Below are 12,515 nucleotides of genomic sequence, written 5' to 3'. Positions count from 1 at the left end.
TGGGCACCAGCCACTCTGTTCCATGTGTCTATGCGTCCGGTCCATTTTCTTCATCAGTTTATTTTGTTCATTATATTTTAACAGGTGACACTACCGTCACCAACCTCACGCTCCTTCCCCTCTTTGCTGCTCCCAGCCCCAGAACCGACCCCCAGGACTCACTTGCTGGAATTCATCGTGTATCCAGAGGGACACTCAGGAATGCACTTGTTGTTGTGAATGACATACTGGTGGCAGCCCGGCCTCCGCGAGTTCTTGCATCTGTTGTGCAGGTCCTGGCAGAAGCTGAAGTTCACACAGCGCCAGTCCTGGAAGTGATAGTACGGGGGCGGGCAGGTCTCCACGCACCGACCGTCCAGGTAGAAGTGGCGGCAGGCCGCGCACTTGGTGGGGTCGTTGGGCTCCGAGCAGTTGCCCAGGCACTCGCTGTGGCAGCAGAGGCCTTCAGCAGTGCAGCCGTGCGACTTACAGCTGGTCGGGCAGACTAGAGAGAGAAAGAAAAACAGCCGGTCAGTGGCTTGCCCAGCTCCTGTATGCACAAACAGCAGTGCTGGCTCAGGGCGTGCAAGCCAAACAAAAGAAAAATAACAATAACAGCCTCACCTCTACAGCACGTGCTAGGCCCCAGGCACAAAACCACAAACCAAAGTATGAACTGTTTAAGCCCCCAAACCGGTGGCGTGCTGTAAATATTTAACAACCACTTCAAAGAGGGGGTAAAAGAGGATCTAACCTATAGCATCTGCCAATTTCCACGGTGTAAATACCACCAACCTAAAGTTACCGAACATGGAGCTGGTGAGGGATATATGGTACCACAGCATAAATAGTATTTCCACCATATAGACAGAATAGCAGCAAATAAGCTCAAGGCATAAATACAGCACCCCCCTTATCTGTGGGGGATTCATTCCAAGACTGCCAGTGGATGCCTACGTCTTGAATAGTACCCCACTCTATAGATACAATGTTTTTTCCTATACACACATACCTGTGATAAAGTTTAATTTATAAAGTAGGCACAGTAAGAGATTAACAACAATAACTAATAAAATAGAATAATTATAACAATAGACTGTAATAAAAGTTATGTGAATGTGGCATTATGAAGTAAAATAAGGGTCACTTGAGCATAAGCACTGCAATACCAGGACAGTCAACCTGATCATCAAGCTGGCTACTAAATGACTAATGGGCAGGGAGCGTACACATGGTGCAGACCCTGGGCAAGGGGATGAGTCACATCTCGGGAGGGACTGAGTGGGACGGCAAGAGATTTCATACTACCCAGAATGGCACACAATTTAAAACTTATGAACCGCTTAATTCTGGAATTTTCCATAATATTTTCAGACCACAGGTCACTGAAAATATAGAAAGAGAAACTGTAGAGAAGGGACTACTTATAGAAAACTATAGTGATGTCACTGGTATTTATTACCTTTGTTTTTAACATAATTTGTTTAATTGTAAGTTTATTATTTAAATTTTAATAACAGCTTGTGAACAACTAGTTTGCAAATTTCCTGAAAATTAAACAATCGGCTCCAGCAAGCCAGCTCCACATACAGCTGCAGTACTGGCAAACAGATAAATTATAAATAAACAGATACATTATTGTCTCCATTTTCTCCATCTTACAAATGGGAAAACGGAGGCACAGAAGGTTAAGCAAATTGTCCAACAGTCACACACTGCTCCAACAGACATGTGCTTGCACTGCCCTAGGTCCTGCAGCCAGGGCCACAGGCCTCCTGCCTTCAGGAGCACACAGTCTCATGAAGAAGGCGTATTATTCAAACACACAAATGTGCAACTGGATATGTGACAGGCACCGTGCTAGAGGTGAGGAGAGGTGACATTGCTGCTGCGACCGGAAGGAGCTAATGGATGGGCAGGAAAGAGAAGGCCCTGCAGATGGGGGCAGATGCTGTGCATGGGTTTGGGGGCTGGAGAAAGTTTCTTGTTCAGTTCAAACGAACTTGGCCACGGAAGGCTGGACTCTTTCCTGGCTTCCTCCAGCACCTTGTTACACATCTCCTTTCTCCCCATGTCTCACTACTCACTGCTTCCTAATTATCCCTTGACTTCAGTCCCTTGGCATCTGGCCTGGGCCTCCAGGCCCAGCCCTCCCTTCCTAGATTGTCATGGACAAATGGCTTCCCTGTGGCTGGACAGACCTCAGCCAAGCAGAGCCTGTCCTCAGAGGTGCTCTCTCCACTTGCTCCCTGCAGGGCTTGAAACGCGACTTGGACGCTAAAGAGTGTTATCCACTCCAAACCCTCAAGCTTTTTGATTCTGCAGGAAACGGCCCTAGTGGACCCCACCAACTGAACCCAGGGAACAGAGTGTCCTCTGCAGAAGCACTGTCTGATGGAACTTTCTGCGACAACGGAAATGTTCCCAATCCGTGTGCTGTCTAACGTGGTACCCTAGCCACATCTCCCCTGTGGCTGTTGACTGTGGTTCATGCCACGAGAAACCACATTTTTTTAAATTGTAGCAAAATATACATAGCATAAAATTTGTCATCTTAACTATTTTTAAGAATACAGTTCAGTGGCATTAAGGACTTTCAAATTATCGTGTAACCACCCCCCCACCCGTCTCCAGGACTTTGTCATCTTCCCACCTGAAACTCTGTCCCCATCAAACACCAGCTCCCCACCCCCTCCCCTGGCCCCTGGCTCCCACCATCTACTTTCTGTCTCTATGGATCCGACTGCTCTAAGGACTTCTGTGAGTGGAATCATACCCTATCTGTCCTTCTGTGACTGCTGTATTTCACTGAGCATAACGACCTCAAGGATCATGTGTCTGTTCAAATTTCCTTCCTTTTACGGCTGAGTAATATCCCATTGTGTAGACGGACCACGCTGTGTTTATCCACCATCCACCCATGGGATGCTGGGGTTGCTTCCACCTTTGGCCGTTGTCAGTAATGCTACTGTGAACGTGCTGTGCAAATATCTCTTTGAGACTGCTTTCAATTCTTTTATGTATATACCCAAAAGCAGAATTGTTTAATCATACAGTAATTCCACTTTTAAATTTTTGAGGAACCGCCATGCTGTTTTCCACAGTGGCTGTACCATTTTACATTCCTGCCAAGAGTACACACAGGTTCCAATTTCTACTGAGAAACCAAACTTGAACTTGTATTTCAATTTTAATTTTTATGGCCACCGGCTCTTGCATTGGACAGCAAAGGCTTAGAGAATAGAAATAAACTCCATGCCAAGGCAAAGAAGTCTCATGTGGTCTTTGTGCCTGCCGGCCTCTCTGCGTCCTCCCAGCCAAGGCAGCAGCCACCCTCGCCTCCTTCCTGCCCTTCACATACCCAGGCTCAGTCCTACCTCAGGACCTTGGCATGTGCTGTTCTGGCTAGAGCACCCGACCCCTTATAGCCTCCCACGACGGGCTCCTTGTCACCCTTCAGGGCTCAGCACCTTAGAAAGACCTTCTTTGGCCTCCCCACTGGAAGTCACTCCCTCCTTCTCAAACCATGATCTAGTACATTATCTTGTGACATTTTTCGTATAGCACTTACCACTCTCGAAAATTATCTTGTTGAGTGACTAGAGGGAAGCTTAGGGAGCAGGGCCATGTCTGAATCATTCACTGTCCTGGCGCCTCCTTCCACCCAGCAGGAACTCAGTAGACACATGTTCAATTAGAAAGAGGAGGCAAAAGGAAGGACTCTGAACAGTTCCAAGTTCCCACTTTTGAGCCGATGGCTCAAAACTTCCTGCAAGAACTCCCAGTTGCAGGAGCTCCACAAAACCACATGCAAAATTCGGAGCACCTATGCACATGTGCATATTCTGATTTTCTCCATGGATCAAGAAAGAACTAAGAAGCTGTAACAGGAGCAGAATGGGCGTTAACCCACCAACGTTCTGTGCAGTGTTTTTAGGGTTCACGTACCACCCATAAGCTCTTTACTTTATTCTAACAAAGACCCCAGCAGGGAGGGGATAAATAATATGATGTCCATTTCACAGAGGCAAGAAGACTGGCTCAGCTGAGGTGGAACGGGGCCCAACCTGGAGCCTCACTCTTTGGGCTCTTGCATCTGATATTCCTGGGTCCAAAGAAGGGCAAAGCCAACCCCAGGGCCCATGCGGCCCAGAGGGAAGGGCGATGAGAATTTAGCTTTAGTGACATAGCGCCTGCTGCCACTCAGGAACACCATGAAGGTTTCTTTAAAGAACCAACAGCAGCCTTGGTTTTCTTGTCTATAAAATGGGGGTGATAACAGCAAGTCCCTGCCTCCTTCTTGTAACTAAATGGGATGAGATGGGTAAGCACTGGATTCTTTGACAGGCACGCTGTAGTATGATATCCCTTAGCCACTCTGGGTAGTATTGCTACTATCATCATCATTGTTAATGCTCTGTCTGCAAGGACACAAGGGCTGAAGCTCAATGGCAGGAAGCAATATATACAGGGCAGACAACAATGATCTAGGACCCACAAAGCCCCCAGCCTCTGGGAGGTCATATGTGACAGCAGGAAGGGCCTATTTCCTGAGCTGGGGGACATCTGAGGGTCAGTTCTTAAATTCAGAGGAGGCATCAGCAAAGACCTAATGAAAACGTTCTTAATACATAAGCCTTCCGGACCAGACAATGCTAAGAAAATGATGCAACACCAGCAAATAGGCTGAAGGCTGACCACAGGACTCTCACATGTCATGCTGCGGCCCTGACTAAAAGGCCCACCTGAGAATGACTTCACTCTCCAGCACAGGAGCTGGCAGACTTTTTCTGCAGAGGATCATCACTAAGCAAATATTCAGGCCATACGGTCTTGGTCGCAACTAGTCCCCTCTGCGGCTGTGGTGTGAATGCAGCCCAACGTCCACAGTGTCCAATAAAACTTTATTTACAAAAGCAGTTGCCAACCCTTTACCCAGTCAGACGTACCTGTGGTTGATTTACTGTTTCTATTAGGACCTAGACTCCAGGAAGCCAGATGCCAACTTACAGATGGATCTGCCGCAAATCATTTTACCTGACAGAAGAGATAACCTCCCCCAAAGGGCAGTTTTATTGCCCATAGGACATTAAGCAGCCTGTCTCTAACTTCACAATCCAATTTCAGTGACTGCAATGCTTTGGCTTCACCATCTTACTGGCCCCTCACTAAAGAGTTAAAAAAATGACAGGTGTTCTTTCCCATTTTGGGGGGTTTTGGCTGAGTTCTGTTTTTAACTTCTGAAGAAAGTTAAACTTTGAAAACCATAAGCTAACTCCGTGTGCCTCTCCCACTGTGTTTCCAAGTACTTTATCTTATTTAATAGAAATGCCACTCAGGGTGGCCTCTCATTACGCGCCCCCTCACCCAGAAGGGATTAAGAAAATCACATGTGCAAGATGAAAAGAAGTGCCAATGGAAGACAGGGCTGATTTCCTAGCTCCATGCCCCTAACCTTGTTCCTCCAGATACCAAATAAGTCCCCGCACTGCAGTCTCAGAGGTCCACCACCCTGGTGCTGTTTCTGCCAAACAGGATAGCAACGGCCTTTTCAAGAAAATGCCAAGCAATCCTGGAACTGTCAACCTTCCAAGGCCAGGTGCGTGCTGTGTGTGTAGTGAAGATATACCCAGACTTCCCCAGAGACAGCACGCACCAGCCCTTCCACTCCAAACACACAGGTTCCTGTCAGTCCACCCATCCAGTCCCCCACCCCTGCTGCCCCCCAAGCTGTCTTGGGCTGCTGGCCCCATTTTCTTCTCAATTTACCCCTAAAGTTTACAAAAGCCCCTGGCCTCCATATCCACTAGCAGACCCAGCCATTACCTTCCTGAAACTTTCACCTCAAGTGGCTTTTTCACTACACCTTCCTGAGAAGATTGAAAACTGACCTCTAAATAAACTGGTGGAGTGGGCAGGAGGTTGCTGTGTCAGAACACTCTGGCTGGACCCTCTGAATTAAGTGTAATGCCCCCGCCCAACGATGCTGTCTCTAAAGAGGTGATCTACAGAAATGCCAAACTCTCAGCAAAGCAGATATAGCGGGATCATACCTCAACATAATAAGGCCATATATGACAGACCTACTGCCAACATCATACTCAATAGGCAAAAACCAAAAGTGTTTCCCTTACGTACAAGACAGGGGTGTCCACTTTCACTACTCTTAAGGTTATAGTACTAGAAGTACTAGCCACAGCGATCAGACAAGAAGAAAAAATAAATGGTATCCAAATTGGAAAGGAGGAAGTAAAACTGTCATTATTCTCAGATGACATGATATTGTATACATAGAAAATCCTAAAGACTCCACCAAAAAACTACTAGATTTAATGAATTCAGCCAAGTAGCAGGATACAAAGTCAACATCCACAAATCGATAGCATTTTTATACACCAATAAAGAACTCTTAGAAAGAGAAACTAAAAAAACAACCCCATTTACCATTACAACAAAAAAATAAGATACCTTGGAATAAACTTAACCAAGGAGATAAAAGACCTGTACTCAGAAAACTACAAGACATTGAAAAAACAAATCAAGAGTGATGCAAACAAGTAGAAGCATATATCATGTTCATGGATTGGAATAATTAACATCATTAAAATGTCCATATTACCCAATGTCGACTAAAATACCAATGGCATATTTCACTGATCTAGAACAAATATTCCAAAAACTTATATGAAACTTAAAAAGACCCCAAATAGCCACAGCAATCTTGAGAAAGAAGATAAAGTTGTAGGGATCACAATACTGGATATCAAACTATACTACAAAGCCACTCTAATCAAAACAGCCTACTACTGGCACAAGAGCAGGCATATAGATTAGTGGAACAGAACAGAGACCCCAGAAACTGACCCACAACATTATGGTCGCTTAATATTTGACAAAGGAGGCAAGAACATACAATAGAGTAAAGACAGTCTCTTAAATAAATGGTGTTGGGAAAATTGGACAGGCACATGCAAAAAAATGAAACTAGACCACCAACTTATACCATACACAAGAAGAAACTCAAACTGGATAAGAAATTTAAATGTAAATCACAAAAACATAAAAATCCTAGAAGAAAATATAGGCAGCAAAACCTCAGACATCTCACGTAGCATTTTCACCAGTGCATCTCCAAGGGCAAGAGAAACAAAGGAAAATATAAACAAACAGGACTACATCAAACTAAAAAGCTTCTGTATAGCATCAAAATGAAACCCACTGTATGGGAGGACATATTTTGTCAATGATACATCTGATAAGGGGTTAATTTCCACAATATATAAAGAACCCATACAACTCAACAAACAGAAGACAACCCAATGGAAAAATGGGCATAGGACCTAAATAGACACTTCTCCATAGAGGACATACAGATGGCTAACAGACATGAAAAAATGTTCAATGTCACTAATCATCAGAGAGATGCAAATTAAAACCACAATGAGATATCACCTCACACCTCCAGAATGGCTGCCATCAACAAATCAACAAACAAGTGCAGGCGAGGGTGTGGAGAAAAGGGAATGCTAGTACACTGCTGGTGGGAATGCAGATTATACAGCCACTATGGAACAGTATGGAATTTACTCAAAAAAGTTAAAATGGAACTGCCATTTTACCCAGTGATCCCACTTCCAGGAATACATCCTAAGAATTCTGAAACACCAGTCAAAAGAATATATGCACCCCTATGTTCATAGCAGCGCAATTTACAATAGCTAAGATCTAGAAACAGTCCTTCACTAGATGAGTGGATAAAGCAGCTGTGGGATATTTATACCATGGAATCCTATGCAGCTGTAAAAAAGAAGGATCTCTTACCCTTTGGGACAGCATGGAGGGACCTGGAGAGTATTATGCTGAGTGAAATAAGCCAGTCAGAGAAATACGAATATCACATGAACCCACTTATATGTGGAATCTAACGAACATAATAAACTGACAAACAAAATAGGTCCAGAGGCATGGATACATGGGAACAGACTGACAGATCTCGGAGGGGAGGAAAATGGGGAGACGGGAAGAGATTAACCAAAGAACTTATATACATATATGCATAGCCCATGGACACAAACAATCGTGTGGTGAAGGCCTCGGGTGGGGCAGGGGCTGAGTGGAGGGGGGGGCAGAAGGGTGGGGGAATGGGGGACATCTGTAATACTATCAACAATAAAAAATATAAAAAAAGAGGCTTCAAAAAAGGAGAGAGGTACTTCAAAGCAAAGGAGGCAAGTGCAGTGTGACCCAATATCCCTACTTTGAGGAATTAAGCTGCAGACAAGACAGCATGTGTGCACATAGACTCCTGGGCAAGGATATTCTTCACCCAGCAGGACATCAGCCAGCTGGGTTTATAACAGCAAAAGACCGGAAACAATCTAAAGGTCCACAGCAGGAGATGTGTCAATAAATGACTGTAGATCAAGGAGGTGGCACAGTACACAGCTGTAAAAAAAGGTGGAGGCTCTACACATCCTGGGGCCAGAGCTGTTTCCAGGACAGCATTAAGGAAAAACAAGCGAGTGCACAGCAGGCCTAAGAACAACACTCATTTTTGGGAAAAGGAAAGAGACGTACATAGTGAGAATGCAAAACGGGAAGCTAGTTTAAAAAACAGTTTGGTAGTTTCTTATAAAGTTAAGCATATACTTCCTATCCTTACCACACAACCTGCAGGTTTACCCAGGTGAAATGAAAACCAAAGCATATGTTCACACAAAGACTCGTACAGGAGTGTTTACAGTGGCTACATTCATATCATCGAAAACTGGAAACAACCCAAGTGTCCCTCGCTGGAGGATGGACAATCGCTGTATCTCCACAAAGAGCACTACTGAGCAATAAAAAAAAAGAATGAAGCGCTGATATGCACACAGCGATGTGGGTGAATTTCAAGTGCATTATACTGGGCGGTCTGTCAAACTACGGGCTGTATGAATCCATTTATATAACATCCCGGGAAAGGCAAAACTATACGGACAGTGGACACATCAGTGGTCACCAGGGGCTAGAACTAAGGGCACAGGGGAATTGCGGAGGATGGTGGAACCACATCTTGACTATGGTGGTGGTTACATGACTATACAGTCAAAACTCTCAGAGCTTTACACCAAAAAGGGTAAATTAAGCTGCATGTAAATTATATCTTAAAAGGGGTTGGGGGGAAGAAAAACACAAATGGGATATATGTCCCTCAGGAAGGGCCACAGAAATGTGCCCAAGGACTGCCCAAGAAAAGCACGATTTGATTTTGATTTTTTATGATGTATGTGTATTACCCTTTTAATACCCTTTTACAACTGACATATATTTGAAAATACGTTTTCTAAAAACCTCTGCTAGATAATAAATGTGACTGATCAATTATACCATTCTACCCACAAATATTCCAGCAGTGATTGTGTGAGAATAGCTGACAGGCACCGACGAGAGCTTTCACACAGGATCTCTTCAGATGATTTTTGCCTTATTACAAAACCAACAGTCAAGGCAACTAAATACCAAGTGTAATCCTAGACTGGAACCTAGACCAGGAAAAAATATTATTGATCATGGACAACAGGAATTGCAGGAGAGACAAACTCAGTGCCTGAAGAAATACAGTCCCTTTTTTCCCTTTGCCTTTTAAAGTTCAGTCAATTTAGTTTTTCTTAAGCTGTGTGGTAAAAACAAAACAAAACCAAAAAACAAACCACGATTAATGTTCCCATAGCACAAATGATAATGTTAATATCATTTTGTCACATTCCTTTCCAAAGGCTGGAGTTTAAAAGAATAAACTCAAGATTTATTATTCCAAAAATTACAGCTTTCCAGAAATTTCCAAACGGAACGGTTGCGTGCGGGCCTGCAGACACACTGGCCACAGGGCTCCAGGGCTCTCCTGCAAAGTGTGAGTTTTACAAACTTCATTTACTTTGTTTCCGTTCCTAGTTTCTCCCCCACAGCAGCCTGGGCACCGAGGCCTGACGCTGGGGTCCCCAAGCCCAGGGCCCCCGCGGCGCCTCGCAGAGAAACTGCTCCCACTGGGATCTAGGGAATAACTTGAAGGTGGGGTGGGGGCGGGCCGGCGACCTTCCCATGGCTGGGTGCCCACAGGTGCCCTTTCGAGGCTGGATCCCCAAGGGGCAGCGCAGGAGCGCGGATCCTCGGGGCCCCAAGCCAGCCAGAGAAGCGCTGCTTCCTAGGGGCGATCCGACTTGAGCAACCGAGCCCTTTGAAGAAATAGGGGTGCAGAGGCCAGGAAGGGGGTGGGTTGCCCGGGGGCCTCCCCACTGCGGCAGCTCAGGATTGGTCAGATCCCGGCAACCCCGCGAGTGCGCTCACGGAGTGGGCGGCGGCCGAGCGCTCGCCCCGAGCCAGCGGCGTGGCCTCCGCGCCCCCCGCGCGCACTCCGCTCCGCCGGCGGGATCCGGGCCGGGCCGTATCTGCGGCCGCAGCACCGCCCTCGCGCTCAGCCAATGGGCGGGCGTCCTCCGGGGCTGGCCCCGCCCCGGGCGCGCGGCGCTCCGCTTGCCCAACCGGCGCCGCGGTTGTGACAGTCGCTCGGCTCGCGGAGCCAGGTGCCCGGGAGTGACTCTGGGGGGCGCAGACCCTGCGGGGCGGCCAGCGAAGGAGGCGCTTTGGGAGCAGTTAAAGGAGCAGCAGCCGCCGGGGGGGTTGGGCCGCGCACGCGGAGCTGTGGCCCGAGGGAGATGGGTGACCATCTGGGAGACGGCGAGGGGCGCCCCGGCGGCGGGCCTCACCCCGGAGGGGCCCAGAGAAGGGACGCTGGCTCGCCAGTGTCACAGAGCATGCTCGCCCAAACTCGGGCCCGCACTCCGGGATAGTGCACGCTGGTCGCCTACACCCCCGTGTTTCTACCCAGCACACCAAGGGCCACACTCAGGAATTATATTCCTAGGGAAACTTACAGGGTACTTTTCTCGGCTGTCCCGCAGCCAGTGTTTCCCGTGCACTCGAAGATGGCAAGCTGTGCGTTGCCCGTGTGTTTGCAATGCCAGTAAAGAGGCAGCAAATGAACAGTATCTCTGACACCTCCCCCTCCCCCATGAATACACTGCAATGCGAATTCCATTTGCAGAATACAATGTTCAACCCATATCGGTTAATATGCCTTATTAACCCTACTATTCAAATAACTATCTCCATCGCTGATGGGAAAACGGAGGACGGAAGGGCTGTTTTGCTAACGGCAGATCAGCAAGGGCGCAGCAGCGCCACAACTGGAGCCCAGGTCTCCCGGGAGACTGGGACTGGCTGTGGCATCAGGGAGTTCGCCTGGGGGTTTGATTCCCCTGGTTCCTACCCTGGCCCAGGTGACTGGCTTTATCCCAGCAGGAGAGGGACAGTCCATGCAAATGGGTGAATCACCAGGGCTGCCTGCAGCGAGCTCTAAACAGTCCAGAGTTGAAGAAGAGCAAAGTACAGGGAAAGAGGTGTGAGAGGCCAGGCCAGACAGAGGTTAGGGACCAGAGGGGCTCCGACTCTGCACCACAGGAAGAACCAACCAAAAAATATACCACCAGATCCACATTTGGGGCCAATTTCTGGTCCTCTGGTGGAGGGCTGGGGATGGCAAGGGCACAGGGAACAGGGGGGAATAGGCTCAAACTTGGAGAATCTGGGTAGGAGGTGTGGAGTCCAGGGTGTCAGGGCTTCTGCACACAATTGGTTGCTGTTGTGGTTGCTAAGTAATGCCTCAGAACATTCCAGTCCCCTCCTGCAAAACACTCTTGCTAAGGTGTATGGATCCCTGTTTGTTGGTTGTGGACATTTTTTAAGTTTTTACTCATTTGTGTACATAATACACATACCTTTTAGGCAATTAACTACAGCAATAACTTTTGGGGGGGGGGGGGTTATGCATATATGTTCTTTTTTGTTTTCTTTTTTTTTTTTTAATATTACAGATGTCCCTTTTTCTCCCCAATGACCCATTCCACCCCGTTGCTTCCCCCTCCCTAGTCCCTCTCCCCACCACTGTCCATGTCCTTGGGTTGTACATATATGCACATAAATTCTTTAGTTACTCTCCCCCCCTCCACCCACCCGCCCTCCTCCATCCCTCTGACATTCGTCAGTCTCATCTATGCTTCCATGTCATTGAATCTATTCTGTTCATCAGTTTATTAAGTTCTTTAGATTCCACGTATAAGCGAGATCATGTGATATTTGTCTTTCGCTGCCTGGCTTATTTCACTTAGCATAATATTCTCCAGGTCCCTCCATGCTGTCCCAAAGGGTAAGGGATCCTTCTTCTTTACAGCTGCGTAGTATTCCATGGTGTGAGTGTCCCACAGCTTTTTTATCCGCTCATCTACTGATGGGCACTTGGGCTGTTTCCAGATCTCAGCTATTGTAAACTGCGCTGCTATGAACATAGCGGTGCATATATTCTTTCTGATTGGTGTTTCAGGATTCTTAGGATACATTCCTAGGAGTGGACTCACTGGGTCAAATGGCAGCTCCATTTCTAATTTTTTGAGGAACCTCCCCACTGTTTTCCATAGTGGCTGCCCCAGTCTGCATTCCCA

The 12,515-nt window shown here is 47.0% G+C and overlaps 1 protein-coding gene across 2 annotated transcripts in view; it reads right to left on the bottom strand.

Moving 5' to 3' along the window:
- The window catches only part of INSR (insulin receptor), a 148,746-nt gene that overhangs the window by 62,001 nt on the left and 74,230 nt on the right, over positions 1-12,515 (bottom strand). For both annotated transcript variants that reach the window (XM_081135882.1, XM_081135881.1), the window contains exon 3: positions 163-484. In XM_081135882.1, coding sequence (XP_080992008.1) covers positions 163-484 — 322 coding nt within the window. The remainder of the gene's footprint in view (positions 1-162; positions 485-12,515) is intronic.

The sequence above is a fragment of the Miniopterus schreibersii genome, assembly GCF_964146895.1.
Source record: "Miniopterus schreibersii genome assembly, chromosome: 4".
NCBI lineage: Eukaryota > Metazoa > Chordata > Mammalia > Chiroptera > Miniopteridae > Miniopterus > Miniopterus schreibersii.
Note: the sequence above shows the minus strand (reverse complement) of the source record. Positions and strands in the feature narration are given on the sequence as shown.